This window comes from Ascaphus truei, chromosome 1, assembly GCF_040206685.1.
Source record: "Ascaphus truei isolate aAscTru1 chromosome 1, aAscTru1.hap1, whole genome shotgun sequence".
NCBI lineage: Eukaryota > Metazoa > Chordata > Amphibia > Anura > Ascaphidae > Ascaphus > Ascaphus truei.
The window spans coordinates 346,447,170-346,466,831 of NC_134483.1; the positions used below are offsets into that span (position 1 = coordinate 346,447,170).

At 41.1% G+C, this 19,662-nt stretch overlaps 1 protein-coding gene across 4 annotated transcripts in view; it reads left to right on the forward strand.

The window, feature by feature from the left end:
* PPA2 (inorganic pyrophosphatase 2) overlaps window positions 1-17,543 on the forward strand; it is a 41,627-nt gene extending 24,084 nt beyond the window's left edge. For 2 of the 4 annotated variants that reach the window (XM_075608824.1, XM_075608797.1), the window contains 4 exons: window positions 438-523; window positions 3,177-3,246; window positions 15,611-15,650; window positions 15,867-15,916. In XM_075608824.1, coding sequence (XP_075464939.1) covers window positions 438-523; window positions 3,177-3,246; window positions 15,611-15,650; window positions 15,867-15,901 — 231 coding nt within the window. In that variant the 3' untranslated portion in view covers window positions 15,902-15,916. The other 2 variants (XM_075608815.1, XM_075608806.1) reach the window with 2 other exon arrangements.
* Window positions 17,544-19,662: the final 2,119 nt, after the last annotated feature.

The window sequence follows — 19,662 nt, forward strand, 5'->3', positions numbered from 1 at the left end:
ATTGGGCTATCATGTTTAAATCTCCAGGAGGAAGCGCCGGTAATGCATCTCAGGAACTTTTTTAATTGACAGCTTTAACAATACTTCTTCTATATTCCTGAACACACATCATTTATGGATGCTGACCGCACAATATTACCCCTTGGCATTCTGACATTATTCTTGCGTGACTTCTTTAAAAAGCTGTTTGTAGACCATGTATTTGTCATTTTATTTTTTGCAGTTGGGCTGGAATTGTCTTTTACTGTAAGATATATTTTACTGGTGGTTTCTTATTTTTTTTTTTTTTTCTGCCCCTCCCATGCAGCAATACGAGGTGCTGTTAAAGAAATAGTTGAGCTTTGTCACTTTTGTGCCACACCAGTACCTGCTGCCGGAATGCACCACTTTTGTATTCAATGCGTGGCGCTGTTTAACATCTTGTGATTGTTATTTAGGCGTTTGCTGTTGAGGTGATCAAAAGCACCCATGAGCACTGGAAAGCTATGGTTTATAAGAAGTCGGAAAAGGGCGATCTAGAGTGGTAAGTGCTTGGTGTAAATGGACGATTTGCAAGTGTAATTGAAGTATGTCTTTGCTGTTCTCGAATAACAATAGTTTGGTTTATCATTAAAAAAAACAATTATTAGTATTGTAACAAATCTCATTAATTCACCAACGTGCAGACATTGTACATGAAATATACGTTTTATATTCTTGTAATGAAAGAATTCCAAAATATTTGCAACTTTTTTTTTAAAGAGACACTCACTCCAAGGTGCACTTAAAAAAAAAAAAAATTATATATATTTAAATTTAATATATGCAGCCTTTGATTACCTTTTTATTGAAAACTAATTAAGTTGCCAATCGATTAGCTCTCCTGTGATCGATCAGCAACAATCCTGCTTCCAGGGTTCTCGAAATGACTGCCTTTCAGGATCAATCCTTCAGTCCATGTAACTCAGCAGCTACAATGTATCCTTATATTACCAAGGTAACCTCTTGTTGCAGTTTCCAGCTCAAGCGTCTGGGAATATTAGCAACAAATTAGCACAAATGGGAAAGTGTTACAAAGATGTTGCACTGCTGGGGAAGTGTGTTAAACCATGCTATAGAAATCAAAGTGCCCAGTATATTAAAACTGATTAAAATGGCATTGAGTTGAATAGAAAAAAAATGCAGTAAGTATGCTCTAATCCTAAAGAACTGATTTATTTCATAATAAAATAAAACACCCCACACGTACAGTAGGATATTACTTGGATTGCCCCTTTAAGGGATGTTCTATACAGTGGGCAAAGAAAATTGGCCCTCAAAGTATCATTAAGTACATGCTTGTTTAAAAAGTATTAAGGTTGTTGCTAGCTGCTATTTATTTGTTTTTACCCATCCTCTTGGCAACCAAACCACACACAAAAATGAGGGGAATCTCTACATCAAGAGAGGGCTTATATACCCGCAAATAGCCCTGTGTACTGGTCTAGGAGAGATGCTGTCATTTAAATATAATGTCTGGTTAATGGTCAAGTGTGACCTCTGGGGTTACAGTGGGTCCTATAACTCTGTGCTGCAATGTTTTGCAGTTCTGTCTGGCAGTAGCGAGCCAAAAAGAAAAAGTTAAACCACTTGTAAAAAAAGAAAATTGCACTGACATTTTTATTAAAGATTCAATCTCTCTCAAAGTAATTGTTTTTTTTACTTATTTGTACCTTGTGAAGAATGGAAATAATGAGCATTTCTCCAGGAACACTTGATGCAATATTTTATCTTTTTGACGAATGGCGACTTCAGAATGACTTTGCAAACCGAGAACAGAGCTCCTAGGGCGAGCCAACATCTTAACCAAGCACTGTAAAATAAAAGCGCTAAAAGTGTTTGTTTATTTTACCAGGATTGGTACCAGTGGGTTCCCGTAGTTTTATTTGCGCTGTTTTCAGCTCCAGGGACTTCTTTGGTTCCCCAAATACTTACCGTAAAGGTATGACTTTGCTTTTAAATCTCCAGCGTCACACGAGCCAATAGGAAGCCACCACGGATGACATTGCAGCTTCCTACTGGTCCGCATGACGCCAGTTTAAGGCTTCATTTTGTTTTCCCTGGAGGGGACTGGAACGCGCGGTTCCATTCTGGTCTGTGTTTCAGAACCCAGGGGTTTCCGCCCCAAGGAGCGCCTTGGGCCTCAGCCTGGTAAACCGAGCAGCCAGGATGGCTGCTTTTAAAGCGGCAATCCAAGCCGGTGATTTTTATTTATTTTTCATTTTTATATAGCATTGAAGCAGTGGGCCTCTAGAGCTAATCTCATCCATTTAAGCTCTGGAGACCCCCTGCTTCCAGAGATATACGTGCCTCCTTTAGTAGGTGCTGGTAGTCACTCCTCGTCTAACCAGGATCACATAATGGCCGCTGTTCAAAGCTCCAGCGGGCCAATAGGAAGCCATGACATAATCGGTGCAGCTTCCCATTGGCCCATGTGACAATGGAGCTTTAAACTTTAAAGCCCAGCTTGCTCAGCCGGAGCAGCTACCGGCACCCACTACGGAAGGGCTGTATCTCCATGGAGCAGGGTGTCCTCGGAGCTGACATTAATGAACCCCTGCTTCAATGCTACATAAAAAATAAAAAAAACTTTGCAAAAAATAAATAAAAAATCGCTGGCTTGGATTGCCTGCCCCTTTAAAATTGATTAGCATTTATAAAAAAAAATTAAAAAGATATGCCTGGCCAATTTTTTGGTCTCTGTTACATTTTAACATAATATTATTTACATTCTGTTCAACATCTAATAAAACAGTGTTATTCTCAATCAACAACTATATTGCCCATAAAACTGTCTGTGTTTGGTTATATACTGAACCGCGCCTTGGATCCTGAACACTCACTTTATTATCATGCACCTGAGATACTTTTGCAACTGGATCAGTGATCCTTTCTTCTATGGTTGGGGCTGAAGTAAAATTTTAAACCACTTTGGGATTGAAGACCGAAATGTATTAATCTCAATCATGACCTTAATTAAAATGTTATTTAATTTGCAGTGTTTTTTTGTTTTGCGATCTCCGCCCCCTTCATCCTTTTTTTTTTTTTAAATAGTATTCTTAATAGTTTCAATTATTACAGTTGCACCAGATTGAACATCAAGTATTCAAGCTAATATTTTAATGATTATAAAGCTGATCTTTTCCTTTTCTTCTCAGTAAAAATGTAATGGTGAGTGAGAGCCCTTTCTGTTGCAGTGACGATGAAGCCAAATCAATTGTGCATTCTGTAAGTTAGTTCTACGTTAACATTTTATTTATTTAATTCTCTGTATCAAACTTCTTATCTACATTGTGGTTTTATTGCAGTGACTACTGCACAATGTTTCAGGGGTGATTCCCCTTTGTCAGGTGCCAAGTTGCAAAACATGAACAAAGTGCGTAATATACCTCCATAAATACCCAAGTCAAAGTACTTCCCCTAGTTTTTGGCTCTAAGACTCATGACATCATTGGCAATCACCATATTCAGCATTGGCATATGACGACCTACATGATTGGTGTCTATGTATGTGTAATTATATATCTCTATAGATACACCTATCTATATCTAGAAGGCGAGAGAGCAAGATGCTTCCAACGGGGTAATAAAGTAATTTATTAAATAGTACATAGTAAGAAATCTGTAAAATGCTCCCTCCCAATTTAGTCCAGTTTTACCAGCACGTAGAAGGTATACAGGTCCTTCAAACCTCTTCCTCTGTATTTGTGGAGCAGTCTATTTCCTCTTCCCAAAGATGGGATGGCATCTTGTCGAGGGTTACCCTTCCGTGTAGTGCTCAGATTCGGGCTGTGATGACGACACAGCTCCGTCGACATCTGTCCGCTCAGTCGAACCTGCTATGTCCACCCTACGCGTTTCGTAGGATCTCCTCCCACCTCAATGCTCCACTAGGTCTGGCAGAGCAAGTGGCAGCCTGGATGATTGCCATTGTTCCCCGGACCTGGGTACTTGAGCCCTTGCCTGCCAAGTAATTGCTCTTCACACCTCTGGCTACTTTGAACTCCGATGTCCAGCAGACTTACTGGCACCAACTGGGTAGCCCTGGCAGCCTGCGTGGACATCAGTTCCGAAAGTCCCAAGCATACACAGTACATACATTACAGTACATGTATTAATAACATATACTTTAATACATTCTTAAGTCACTGGGTATGGGGAATAGAATAGAAAGAAATAAAAGTACACCCATCAGCCTTTATTCCCTACAGACTATCTCTGAGAGTCCCCCCCACAACCTTATCTACGGTTGAAACACCCACAAACCCAATACACGTTCTGGGCTACCTGGGCATTAGCTGGGGTACCCCCCTTAACCTAGGGATCCCATCAGCTACAGGAACACTTTTCATCCCTGTGCCCCATTAACCTTGCTTGACTATGCTGAAGCAGGGAACCCTAGCTGTGAGTCGCGCAAGCATTTTCAAGGAGAGATATTGCCGGGACATTGTGCCTACATGTATCCGAGAATCGGGCATGATTCCCGAGTACATTTTTAGGGGAACCGACAACTCCGGACCCAAACTACCTAAGCACATTCTGACAACAATTCCTCCACAAAATCCCCCTTGAAACTCATGCCCTAGCAATCCCTGCTCGCTGACATACCCAGAAAGATGAAAACACCAAAAAATATCTTTATTACAGGTTATGCATTGCAAGATACAATGTTACTGGGCACAAAAGCGAACTCTCTTGAACCCTTATATACGGATCAGGGGTAACCAAAACCAGGCTTAACCTTTATTTGAGAGCCTGGTTACCCCCTACCGTCACAAGTATAATCTCTATGTGAGTCTCCACATCTAGAATAAATATGGACTGCATTCCAGTAGTGCTATGGGAAACTATATAATCAAACCACCCATAAGATTGAAGATTGAGTTGCCCAATACTTAAAATTGGGACCACTCTCATAAAAGAACATGGATCCCTTTTTATATCTAATTCATCGGATAAAAGCAGCTAGATCTGTCAATATTAAGACCATGAGTTGTTCAAGGAGTGGATCCAGTAGCTTTCCCTTCATTTTTAGGCATCAGGAAGTATCAATCTCTCACATCAGAGATGACATTCTCAACCTCTTTTAATGTAATATCCATTGCGTCTTTATTGTGATGTTTCGAAACACTGTGGTCCGTGAAGCCTGAACTAACGTTCCCTTTGTGCTCTAGGAATCTTGCTTTTCAAATTCCTTTTTGTGCGAACAACATATTGTTTATTGCATGGACGTCTGAGTACATATACTACTGAAAATGAATTAGTCGATTTTTTTTTATAACTTTTTTTTTTTTTTATTGTGAACGGTTGCCCATTGCTACAGGATGTGATAATCTTGTGTTCACCGTTTTCTATGAAGTTACACGTGAGGCACACATGGAGGCATTGCACTTATAGCATCCAGCAGGTTTGCCCATATTCCACAGTGTTTCAGTGTGAGCTATGTTGAGTTTTCAGCTGGCTTGGTGGCTATTCTATCTTTAAGGCTTCTGCTTTTCCTTTAAGTAATCACAAGTTTATCTGGAATTTCTTTGCACAGGAGCGCATCTTCTAGTATACTCCAATGTTTTTTGAAGATTGTGTATTTGTGATGCTCCCTCATTGTATCTAGCAATAAACTGAACACCTTTCTTCATATATACCAAAGAAAGAAAGTACTCAGTTTAAGTTAGCACTCAAGTATCAGTAATGATGAATGTCAATATTAAAAATAATCTTTATTAGAATACTTATGATTAAAATAAATTGTGCAATGAAATGAGTAAAAAGGGAGCAAAAATTAAGGGTTGATTTCCTATTGGAGCTTGGAGCTGTGGTTTAAATAGTAATGTTACAGTCCCCTAAGTTGCTCCCCTAAGGTATAGTTTGTGTTCTATATCATTGAAATCATAATGTTCAACCCTTGTGATATACTGAAATGATCTCTGAGTGGCAATCTAAGACTATACTAATGATTGTAGATTGCTACTTCTAAGGGCTGGGACCCGCTGCGCCCGGCGGCGCGGGCGGCCGCGTGAGCGTTCCCCACCAGCAGGGGAATCCTCCCTAGCAGGTCCCAGTCCTCCCTCGCTGCACGGCTCACTACGCGCTGTGACGCGTCAGCCACCAGGGGATGCACGAAAATTGTGATCCCGAGCGGTGACGCATTACGTGGTGCGCTGATGAGCCTATCAGGGGCGGGAGCGGGTGCTGTTGGACAGCTTCCTACACAAGGTAGTGTGTGTGTGTGTCTTACCTTGCAGCACCTCCCTCCTGCAGCCCGGGAGACCGAGCCCGTGGAGGGAGGGGGGGGAGTAGCGGGTCCCTCTGCTCAAACCACGCCCCCCACTCCTGCCCCACTCCCGGCTCCCTACAGACCGCATATCGCGGTCTGTGCCTGTCAGCGCGCCGCCTGTCTGCAGTGCGGACGTGCTGACTGAGGGAGCGGGGCTTTAGCCTAATATCAGTCTCATGATGTGGCAGCATCAGATGACTATAAGTCCTGAGTGATGAGGGCTACAGTCTCCGTTTTGGATACTAATAATACTACCCCCTGGCCACAGGAGAAAGTATATATAGTGTAGTAGCTCTAACTGATTGATTGTGCGCAGTGAAATTCAGCAGCAGTTGAGCTGCCGAGCTGCACTGGTAAGCTGTGTTGCAGGGGGAAGAGAGAAACCAGCACCCGTGGACTGTAAGCTGCTAAGCAGGTATCGTAGCTCTGCCTGCAGCTGGGAACAGAATCAGCCACAGCTAGACTGCTGGTTCTCCCGGCGTGTGTCTGCGATCAATGTCCGCAAGCATATGCTCCACCGAGTAATGAAACCTGCGCCCTGCCTCCCCACGCTCTGTGCTATCACTGAGTCTCTCACCTCCTGAGTATCAGCTGAGAGACTCTGTATAGCAGGGCTATGCGGAGAGGTGAGTCCTGCGTCTGTGCTAATAGCCCCCTGGGTTAAATGTCAGATGTTCTTGCTGTTGGATAATATTGATGGCGTTCAGAACCATTCACCTCATAAATTGCAGCCTTAGAGTTAAGTAATAAAACACAGCTTGCTAAATACATGTAGAGTCTGATACTGACACATATGTAAATAAAATTGCCTCTGTCGACGATCGTTTCGCTTGTTAAGCTTTGTCAAGACTCACAGGCAGGTGATTAGCTACTAAACTATATATACTTTCTCCCGTGGCCAGGGGGTAGTATTATTAGTATCCAAAACGGAGACTGTAGCCCTCATCACTCAGGACTTATAGTCATCTGATGCTGCCACATCGTGAGACCGATATTAGGGGTCTAATTAGAAGTAGCAATCTACTATCATTAGTATAGTCTTAGATTGACACTCAGAGAGCATTTCAGTATATCACAAGGGTTGAACATTATGATTTCAATGATATAGAACACAAACTATACCTTAGGAGAGCAACTTAGGGGACTGTAACATTACGATTTACACCACAGTTCCAAGCTCCAATAGGAAATTAACCCTTCATTTTTGCTCCCATTTTACTCATTTCATTGCACCATTTATTTTAATCATAAGTATTCTAATAAAGATTATTTTTAATATTGACATTCATCATTACTGATACTTGAGTGCTAACTTAAACTGAGTAGTTTCTTTCTTTGGTATATCTGTTGCACATTTCTCAGTACAGCACCGTATCTACATTACTAACTATACACTATTTGCTGAGCAGGAGTTTCCTACTACTTTCCCTTTTCCCTTCCCCCTCATACCCGCGGTATATAAACCTTTCTTCATAGCCAGATTGTATTTATCTCTCTCCTCGTTTCCGAGTAAATCTGCCCTATTTAGATTTCTTACTTTCTCCAGAGTGTCTAAACTGTCCTGAATGAATATTGTTGATCTTGTTTGGATGGTGCCCACTGGGGGGAGATTGAGAGGGAGGGATGAGGGGTCAGGGAGAGGATGGGGGAGGGAGAAAAAAAAATTGCAGTCCAGTATTAATGGGGCATATCTAGCTACGCCATGGGTAATGATATCCAGTTTATCCAACGTGTTTGTTCCAACACTGTATCCAGAACTGAACAAAGTTTTGACGGAAAGTGTCGTTTGGGATCAAGTCTATATGTACATTCATCTTTCAAAAGTCTGTTTGCTAACAGGATGTAATCATTGATATCCAATATTACAATTCCACCACCCTTGTCTACCTGTTTAATCACTATAGCTGTATTTCCCTCAGATCTTTTAGGTGCCTTTTTATTTCTGTTTGATTTTTAGATTACAGAAAGAATGAGTCTCATATATATTCTCCAGTTGTTGTCCTACTAATTTTGCAAAATTCTCCTATTTTTTGGGCAGGATAAAAGGGTTTTCTCTTTAATTTACTGTTCTATTCTCGGAACCTGGTTATCTTCAATTTCATTCATATCCTCTAGGAGATCGGTATCTGTGCCCATGACTTTATCTCTAAATCCTGTAGCACAGCCAGATATTCAAGATCCTTTCGGTTAACTGTGTTTCTGTCACTGGAGTTGGTTTAATTTGTCTAAATGACGTTTAGTGTTAATCTTAATATGTTTTTTGAAGTCTAAAATAACTCAAATTTATTAGGCTTACTTGTTGGAGCAAAGCAGAGGCTTCTGTTTAATGGGTACATTTCATATTCTGTCAGTGAGTGTTTGGATAAGTTAAATGTATTCATTGGTTTAGTCGCATCTTTTCACTGTTCCTTTTTCTTGGTGTTCCCCCTAGGTCCTCTGTCCTCTTCCTTGTGGTGGTTTTGTTTTTTTCCCCAACTTAAATTTTATTGAGTTTTACGAGACATGTACAAATCATAATACAAACTTTTCAGTGTAATCTTGATAGTTCGTATAACATATTAAATTATATAACATTGACATCGGATTACACAGAGTCTAGATGTACGTCACAAACAAATACACCACACAGAAGGGGATGGAGTTTGCGTCTTTGTTTTCTATTATGTTCTTCAACGTCAAGATTCTTGTGTCATGGTCCTTCTGGAGTCACTTCCCCTATGCGGTTCATTCTTTAATCTGTGTATCACCTCCAGTTCGTTTCTCTACGACTCCCCATTCAACTAACCGTCAAAGGAGAACGCATTCCAATCTATCAAAGCCAAGCAATGGCATTGTTCACTCCTGGGATATCTGTCTGGGCCAGCCAAGGATACCAAACATTTTGGAATTTAGAGCCAGTGTCATTAACCAGACTTGTTAATTTCTCTATCTGGTAGACAAACCAAATTCTGTTGCTAATTTTGTTAATGGTTGAAATTTGTATCTGTTTCCATAATGCTGCGATCTCGCACCTCGTTGCTGTTGCAAAATGTGCAACTAATTTGTTTTCACCTCTGGCTAATCCCTTAGCCGGCCTATTTAGTAGGAAAAGCCAGGGATCCATTGGAATTTCGAGGTCCAATATCCTCTCCAGCCAAACCCTGATTTTTGTCCCAGATAGGAGCTATCCGAGGGCAGGGCCATAGCATATGTAACAAGTCCGCTTGCTCTCCACATTGTTTAGGGCACAATGGTGAGTAACCTGGGACAAATTTAGAGAGTTTTAGTGGAGTGAGATACCACCTCATCATTACCTTCTATACGCTCTCCTTTAACGTCATGCATATTGAGCTTTTGGTTGCTGCATTTACAATCTTGTCCCATTCTTCCTCTTACAAGTAGTCCCCCAGTTCCGATTCCCACTGGGACATGTATTTTAATTTCCCTGTTCTGTTTGCCACAGGACAGACCACTTCCCCATATATCCGAGAGGTTAGTCCCTTTGCGTCTGTTTCCAGAATACAGCACGTTTCAACATTTGTCAGTTGGGGACTTTGCTTGAATTTAGTATAAAATGCATGGATCTGGAGATATTTAAGAAATTCTGTATTTGGGATGTCTTTGTCTGACTTAATTTGGTTGAATGTTTTTATGATATTTCTGCACTCCAGATCCTTCAGTCTCAATAACCCTTTCTGTTCCAAATCTGAAAGTTCTTTCTATTCAGACTGGGAGGAAAGTCTAGATTTCCGAATAAGGGTGTCATTAATGAGTGTCTAGAAGTCAAAGACCAGCTGCATTTGGTGGCCTCCCAAACTGCTAATGAATTAGTCATTGAGGGTAGCGGTTCCTGAATTAATTTATAAATCTTTTTAGGGTACCAAATTTAAATTGCATAACGCAATAGGTGCTCAGATCTCCTTTTCCAACGCCACCCTTCTCCTCAACTCTGAGGCCTTGTGCCACTGAGAATTGGCTCAATTGGGCTGCTCTATAATAGGACAATAAGCAAGGTACTGCCAGCCCCCCTGCTGATGTTGGTCTTGTTAAGTTTCCCACTAATTCTCGGTCTCGTTCCAGATACATTTTGAGATTAAAGATTGCAATGAGAGAATATCGTCCAATCTTTTTTTGGAAGAGCTTGAAACAAATATAAAATACTTGGCAAGAGGTTCATTTTGATACAATGGATCCTCCCAAACCAGGAGATATTATACAAAGACCACCTAATGATAATCTTCCCTGAGAGTCTGTAATAAATTGGGGAAGTTGGTCTTGTATAGTGTTTTTGTAATTTTGTAATTTTGAGCCCCAGATATTTTTTTGCTTGTGGTTGCCAATTAAAATTCCGTTCTATTAGCTTCTCTACGTCTTTAGGTACGTTTACATTTAACGCTTCAGACTTTGATTTATTTTAAAGCCTGACTACCTGTTAAATTTCCCTAGGAGGCTAAACAGATTGGGTAGCGAGGTGAGGGGGCTTGACAGTTTCAGGATAACATCATCTGCATATAATGCAACTTTATGGGTCTGAGAGTGCACCTGAAACCCTGTTATATCTGGATTATTCCTGATCTGTGCGGCCAATGGCTCCATGCACAAGGCGAAGAGTAGGGGCGAGAGCGGGCAGCCCTGCCTCGTGCCGCTTTTGCTTTGGAAAGAGTCAGAGGGGAAGCCCTGGTGGATGACTCTCGCTCCCGGGTTGGTCCTCTTCTTGTTTTGCTGGTCTTTTCTTTCCCCATATGATGTTGGTAGCCTGGACCCCCCCTCCCATTGCTTTACTCTCGTCTTCTCCTGGGGTTGGCCTAAAAATATCTGCCTTGTTTAGGAATGGCTCTTTCACTCGACTCCACTTGTTGGTTCACATGTAGGTTAGTTATCCCTTCTGAATCATGATTCAGTGTTGTCTATAGGGCCAGTATTGGGGCTAGGATGTCTATTTGCCAGATCCCTATTTTATTTATTTTCCTTACTCTGGGGATTCCACTGGTCTGTTTGTCTGTAGTGTTCGTTCTGTATATAGTGGCTATGTAAATGTTTATAGGGAATGGTTTGTCTATCATTCTGATTACACCATTATTGTGTACATGGGTATTATATGTTCGCTGGAAAATTGTCAAATTCTTATTACAGTTTTGCTAATCTCTTTTTGGTCACGTGCAAATTTTAAGTTTCAGTCTTAATTTACTGGTTCTGTACTTTTTTTTATTCTCTCTCTCTCTCGATCTATTTTAATGCAAAATGTATCCTATTTCTAATTGTTTTTGTATTTCTTCTTTTTCAATTCTGTTTTGTTTCTCTATATTTAATCAGCTTCATTAATTTAAATAAACATTCATCCAATGTATAAAAATATACAGTGGTTCCCAGCACACAATCAGAATCAGACAAATTGTCAATTTAGAAAAATAATGCTTTTGTAGTGAGACATAGATGCAAAATACAGAGCCAGTCTAAATGCAGGTCTGAAGGGAAATCCTAACGGAACAGAACTATATATAAGAATGGGAGGGGAAACAAGGGAATGAGGAAACATAGGGAGGGGGGAAAATACTCACAAAAACGTTATGGATGTGGTGATAACAAAATTAAGGGGGCAACGTTTCGGGACCTAAGTCGTCCGTTCCCACAGACTGGAGCAGCCTGTGGTACTTCCCTATTTGAACACATGCTATCGAAAAAAACCTCTCCTTAAAACAGGTAACAATCTCCTTTAAAAAGGGGGAATAAGGTAACAGTTCAATTGCTAATGAAATCAACTAACCCTCGATAGGGCACTATATGATGATTACTGAGACAGAAATAAATTAATCAACAAAGTATATAATAGTGCAGAAATTACCAGACGCTAGCCCCTATATATGTGGGCTAAAACAGTGATTGTCCTCTATGCCAAGGTAACAGGTACAGATATATGCTATGCTAAAGATCCAGCAAAAAGCAAACCCAGCAAGAGACAAACCAATCAATGTTACAGCATATACTCCAAAGTAGTGCAGATATGTCCTCAAGTTAAAGTACAAAAATTAATCATAGTCACTAATAGCGAAGAACCCTCCTATGGTCAAGCATATGTTAGCTGAGAAAAAGTAGATAAATGAACAAATAAGTAATACGAATCCTCTCTCGTGGTAAGTAGTTAACAGCTCTCTCTCACTTCGTCATTAGCTGTGCCTGAACGTTATGTTTGGCAAGAAAACAAATGCTGCGTTCGAACAGAAGAACCTCCTCTCAACCGTCAAGCATGGTGGTGGTAGTGTGATGGTTTGGGGCTGCTTTATTGCCTCAGTACCAGGGCGGCTTGCCATCATTGACACAACCATGAATTCTGCATTGTATCTGAAGGTGGATAATGTTAGGCTATCTCTCCCTGAGCTGAAGCTAAAATGAAAGTGGATCATGCAGCAAGAGAATGATCCTAAACATAGAAGCAGATCTACTAAAGAATGGCTGCAGAAGAATAAAAATTCTGTGTTTTAGAATGGCCTAGTAAGTCTGGACCTAAACCCCATTGAAATTATGTGGCAGGACCTGAAGTGAGCTGTCCATGCAACGAAGCCCTCATGTCACTGAGTTGAAGCAGTTCTGTAAGGAGGAATGGTCCAAAATTCCTCAAAACTGATGCGAGAGACTACCCAGCAGTTACAGGAAACCCTCAGTTGAAGTCATTGTTGCTCAAGGGGTGCCATCAGGTACTGAATATAAAGGTTCACTTCGTTTTTCACACATGGATATTGAATGTTGAATCATTTGTGGATAGATCAAACAAATGACCACATGTTGAAAACTATCCTTTTTTTAAAAGCAGGTTATCTTTATATTTTATTAGTGCTTAAATTAAAATGTAATAACATTTTAGGTTTGAAATGTGTGAAAATACTGGTTCACAAAATTTCTCGCCACTGTATAAGTATTGAGTCATTCATATTCAACCTAATCCAGTGAGAACTCTGAACACAGAATCACTTGTTTTGCAGTATTATCCATTACCTCATTTCCTCGATTCCAAGACGCACCTTTTTCCCGAGTTTTTCACATGTCTGAAATCGGGGTGTGTCTTAGAATCAATGTATTAAAATTTTTTTAATGTGTCTAACCCCCTCTTTTCACTTACCATGTTTCAGAAGAGGTCCCATGTCAGTGCAGGAGGTGGCGGCGGCGGCGGCAGGATAGGTCCCACGTCTGCAGATGGTTGAAGATGGACAGCGGGCAGGTGTGCGACTGCAGGACAGGTCCCAAGTCTGCAGGTGAGGTGAAGATAACAAGACGGTGTGCGGTGGCGGCAGGAGGAGATCATAATTGCAGGAGAGCTGAGCAGAGTGGCATAGGGGAGGAGCACACTGTGACACCGTAAGTTGACCGATGTCTGACTTCCGGTTACAGTGCGCTCCTCCCAAGCTGTTCCCCTATGCTGCTCTGCTCTTGCTCAGCTCTCCTGCTATTATGATCTCCTGCCGCCACTGCACGTCTTATCTTCATTCACCTACCGCACACCCGCCCACTGTCCATCTTCAACCCTCTGCAGACGTGGGACCTCTCCTTCCGCCGCCGTCTGCTTCATCCTCCACTGACATGGGACCTCTCCTGAAACATGGTAAGTGAAAAAGTAATTTTCCTCGATTGTAAGGGCCAAATCGATGGTGCGTTTTTACAAACTATGGCGTCTTACAATCGATGAAATACGGTATATAATTTTTACACTTCGTGTTCCAGTTACTATAATATACATAACAAAAAAATGTTCTACGTAAGAAACGACAATGTAGTGTATCAATTAATTGGAAAATAGTTGCTGTGAACAATACATGTTCAATACTTAATCCAATACTTAATCTCAGCCTATTACGTCTCTACCATAACATTGTTGTATGGACCGAAAGGTCATTCATAAAAAAGCAATACGAGTTAAAAAAATTTTTTTAATTATTATAATAATATAATATTATATATATTATTAGTATTATTTAAAAAAAATGAATTACAGAATTTGAAGCGGGGGGTCTCCGGAGCTGAACTGTTAATTTCAACTTTGAGGACCCCCTGCTTCCAGAGATACTTACCTCCCTGTCAGGGGTGCCACTTTAGTTTAAATGTTCCAATCACGTGGGCCAATAGAAGAAACAAATGGTGTTACCCGCAATGGCACTTTTAACCAAATCCGTGATATTCTTAAAATAAGTGTGTGTGTGTGTGTGTGTATATATATTAGTGAAAGTTGTGCTTGAATACAATTAATTCAATACTTAATAAACGTGAAATACATATGAATGTGAAGTATAAAATATTAAAAATGGAATATTAGTCCAAAATACAAACAAATGTGATTTGCAGTTCAAACCCTAGTGTACCGTCAGTCCTCGGTTATCCAACGGAATCCGTTCTAGAAGTAGCGTTGGATAGTGAAACCGTTGTAAAGTGAGTCCCATGTTTATCAGTGGCAGTGAGTGTTGGATAACACATTCAGGCATTGGATAACGCATCCCGGCGTCGAAAACCGGCCCAAAGGGTTGCGTTGGATATGCCATTCGTTGTACAGTGAAACGTTGGATAACGAGGACTACCTGTAGATTGAGAAAGCAATCCATATGTTTCTCAGAGGTCCGACACATATACCTGCGCTCACCAAAAACCTGGACGTGGGCCAATAGGCAACCGCACTAGATGACATCACAGCTTCCTATTGGCCCGCGTGACATCGGATATTTAATCTCAGCCATTATGTTAGGCACACAGTTTCTCTGACTGCAGAGTTACCGACACCCTCTACGGAGGTAAGTATCTCTGGAAGCAGGGGGTCCCAGGAGCTGAAATGAGCACAGGTCAGCTCCAAAGACCCACTGCTTCAATTCTGTAATACAATTAAAAAAAAAGGTGAAACCTGTATTGCTGCTTTCAACTTAGATAAAGTTACTGTTAAAATCAAACTTCATATAAATAATCCTAAACATGGATGTCGTACTACAAGCAGAAACCGAGCAGCATCACATCATTCACAACCCGATTTTCAGACGGAAAATTGGCATAATTCATGCATCAGGAAATTGTACTCGTCACCAAGGTGTAGTTTGCAGGGGTGCACCGATTTAACATGTTTTTCCAATAACAGAAAAGAACAGAACTTCTGAGTGATGTGACATAAGTAGGGTAGCTGGTGGCAACGCCTCAGAACTGACACATTATCTCCCCTCAGACATTGTAGGGGCTATTATTATGTTGTGATGCAATTTGAGTGCAAATCTAGCACACATGCAGAACTCACATTCTATATGGGCACATCATAATTGTGCAGAAGGCCAATTGTTTTATACAGATTTTAATGCCATTTTCTTATCCTTGCAGGCTCCATCACTGGGAAAAGCCAAACCAGTTCCCCCAGAAGGTACATAGATATGCTACTGTTTGCCGTCTGTTTTACCTTTGGTGTCTAGTACAGTCACACGTAACACTGTGCGCTGTCTCTATGTCACTACTGCTGCAGTGGTTTTGTTGCTACTGCACATGTTTATTCATCATAGCACGTGCACATTCTGAGTTATATTTATATCTACAGATGAGGGTTAATAAGGTTACATTTATTCATACCCATATACACTTTTTGACACATGGTGCTGCTGCAGATATATTGAGTGATATATAGAGACATTAAGGGTTATATACTCATTTATTTACATCTTTTGGCACATAGTGTCTGCAGATACATCACTCAGAGATACCACCGTGTCACATTCTTTATCCTCGCCTTGAGTGTGTGCATCTCTTTAATGTAGTTACAATTGTAGGGCGGTCGTGGGAGTTTGTTTCGGAGCTCCCTTCCTCTTAGTAGGCTCAGTCTTCTATTTTTGTCGGGCAACCCAGCCCTGTTATTACCCCCTCCAGGGGCACTGACCTTGATTCTGTACAGCGCTTCAATTTTTGAAGCTCTGTGCACCGGGGACTTTTTAATACCCTATATTATCATTTTATAATTATATTAAAATTGTTTTTAATATAATTAAATCATACCACATTCACTGTGGATGTTGTTAGCTCCGTACTACTTTTGGTTACACCCGTACCTACCTCTTATATATATATATATACCTTGGTGATATTGATTGCTGTTACGTAGGGGACTTGTAACAGGACCACTGGCCCCTGGTCTGGTGTATACCAGTTTTTTTTCTTTTTTGTGTCTCCCAGAAGGTATCCTACTTTTTCATAGGTCTTGAAGCTAATTTGTGGATAGAATTGATGGACATACCCTTCATATTCCTTGTAGTAGGAGAAATTAGTGTCATTCCAGCTTCATCGATAATGCACTTAAGGGGTTGTTTATCAAGGTTTCCATAGAGCACAGGGGTGAAAGAGAAAAAAAAAAATCCCAATACAAAAACTTGTATTGATGTTACAAATCTAGTGCTATTTTTGACACATTGCCCTCTATAGTTCTTTGTGGTGGCAGCCAATTAAGCGGTGTCGCCAACTTCTCAGGACATTGCTCTAGTCTCCTGTATTGGAAGCATCCTGTATATGTAAAGAATGGGAAAAGAACGGTGATCAAAACATGCCAGCCCTGAGGAGTCGTACAATATCCAAATACTGAAGAAATATTACTGTCAACACTAGCTGCAAAGAAAAAAAATCTGCTGGGAAGTATTAATTAACATGTGTTCTGTTTAATATAATTAAATATAATAAACTAGGGGCATAAGTGAGTTAAGGACTTCTATATTGGGCTGTTTTCAGCCAGAATTCCCCTTTGACTTCAATGGCTAATATCAGCTGAAAACTGCCCAATTGGCCACTTCGGCTGATCTAGAATAAACCCCTTAATCCCAACAATATTTGTGTTCTTATTGTGCCTTCTTTTTCTTTTCAGTTGACACATGGCATTTTCTTAAGTGACCTTTCTGTTGGAGCACATCCTCCAATGATTATGTCCAGAAGAAAACAAGAGGACCTACATTTTTTTTATTATATATATATATATTAAAAAAAAATTTTTTTCATAAAATCAGGTTATTGGCATTGTGTAAATAAATCTAAATTTGTCTTAATTGTAATCTTGTTTTTTAATTGGTCTAAGGCAAAGAACCAAAATATAGACCCAAGTAAGATTATCATTTTTTATCTTTTCTCCCCTTTAGCATTTTGACCCCAAAAAATGGAATGTCATTTAATGACCTGTTTGTTAGAAATGTATTCTTAAGAAAAAACAACATGTCTGGGACTGCATGTGCCAAAAGTGTGTTCCCTTTTTTTTTGGTAACAATAAAATTGTACATAAAATTCAGGTCATGAATTCTAGATCAAGTATCTGTTATTTTAACTTTGTTTCTAAATGTGATTGCTAGTGGTGTAATTTTGTCATCATAAAGTGGATTTGCATGTACTGATTTAGTAAATAATTTTTTTAGATAGAGATATCTCTATCTCAGTCAATGGAGGTAAAACCTACTATTGCAGAGCACTGTATATTTGTCGTGTAAAAGAATAAGCACAAACACTTAAATGTGAAGGCTGCAAAAAGTGGGGAACACCACAAGCACTATAAAGTGAAAAAATGGCTACTAAAAGGATACTGTACAAAGTGCCAATATTAAAAAGAAAAATACATACCTTCTAGGGAGCTGGTGCTGCTTATTCAGAGGGGACTCTCGCAAATCCCTCAAAAAGCTGCCAGCGAACATCAAAGCGCAAACAGAATCCTCAGGTGTGATGTATGTAAAAAATAGTGCAACACAGCACTGACATTAAATCGTGAATGGGGTAGGTGGATATATCTCCCTCCCAAATTTAGAGCGTAAATCAGGCGTGCTGCAAAATAAACTGGTCCAAGACAGCATTCTCTCAATTAGATGCTCTAAAGCAGGGGTGCGCAAACTGCGGAGCGCAAGATTTTCATGGGGGGCGGCGGTTACCGAGGCCCAGCGCTCTTCCCCAAGGCATTTAAATTAAATGCCGGGGGAGCGTGAGGCCTCTGTAACATTCCTTACCTGCTGCCAGCCGGTTCTTCGGCAACGCGTCGCCATGGCAATGCGGGGTCATGTGAAGTGCCGCCATGACAATGCGCATCAAATGGCGCTACGGGGTCACGCCAGTCGGAGCTGGGACACTGAAGGGTAAGGGTGTATGTGCGGGGTGTCCTGTGGCCCGTGCACTAGGCCAGAGACCCCCTATTAGGTCCCAGCTAGGCCCCGACTCCCCTGTAAGTTTGTGGCTGCTGCAGGGACAGGCCCCTTAGACAGAGTCACTGCCCCATTAGCTGATTAGTGTCAGAGACACAGCTGAAGACGCCACGCTGCATCACCGGCCTGTGGTCTGGGACCAAACCACCATCGCATGTAGAGACAATTAAGGTGGGACCCTCCAGCTGGATACCACCCCATGTGGAGGCGGACTCATCGCTGACGGCGTGGGACCGGGCGGACACCTGTCTTCCATTGTTGCTACCGGGTGTTCCAACACAGGCAGGTATCACACTATCTACAAGTGCACCAACTATAACACTGGGCAGCGATGTCACACACTTCTGGGTGGGTTGGCTACTGTGGACACCAGGTTGGGTAAGTGCCATGGGTACCTCTGTACATCGGGGGACACTCACCGGGGTGTGGACTAAGTAAATGGACAGTGTGATACGGTGTGTGGGTTATGCTGTGCGAGGCCTACATTATACATGTGGTATAATCATATTTGTTCAGTAAAACCTTATCTACACAAGTGTGTCCCTTTTCTTGTATTGGGTCCTGTGACGAGGTTATCCAGCATTGTTAGGATCCCTCACAGGTAGAGGCGCTGTCACCAAACAAACCAGGTACACCCCAGGCTTCCTGCAGCAGAGGATCAGGCCTCCTGTGAGCCTACAGGTAAAAGCGCATCCACACTCAGTAACCGCCACATTTCTGAGATTTTTATATATTTTTTTAATTGCTACCTTTAAGGCAACACTGCCGCCTGCTCACTATTTAAAAAAAATTCTTTACTTACCCGAATCAGGGTTACCCTAGAGCTGATCTATGATCCCCTGGTCTTCGGGGACCACAGGTTCTTAAGCAATGAGCAGTCTTGTCCACTGGATACAGGATCTCTCTGATGGCCAATACAGAGTTGCAACGTCATGCCTTTTGTTCATCTGAGATGGAAAATGTCAGTTTTACATACACACACAAATGGGAGAAGAGCTCCTGCTGTCAGCTGCCACTGCTGCTCCATGAAGACAAAATGGCTATTCACCTGTCAATTATGCAGCTTCTCCCCCTGCCATTTGACGCAGTAAAATTATCTTTTTGCAGGAGAGCGCGTTTATATACCTTTAAAAAAAAGATTAACCTAATCTCTAGGTGGTGAGACGAAAGATACCTGGGAAATATGTCAATTAAAATATGTACAAAAATATTACAATTATTTAT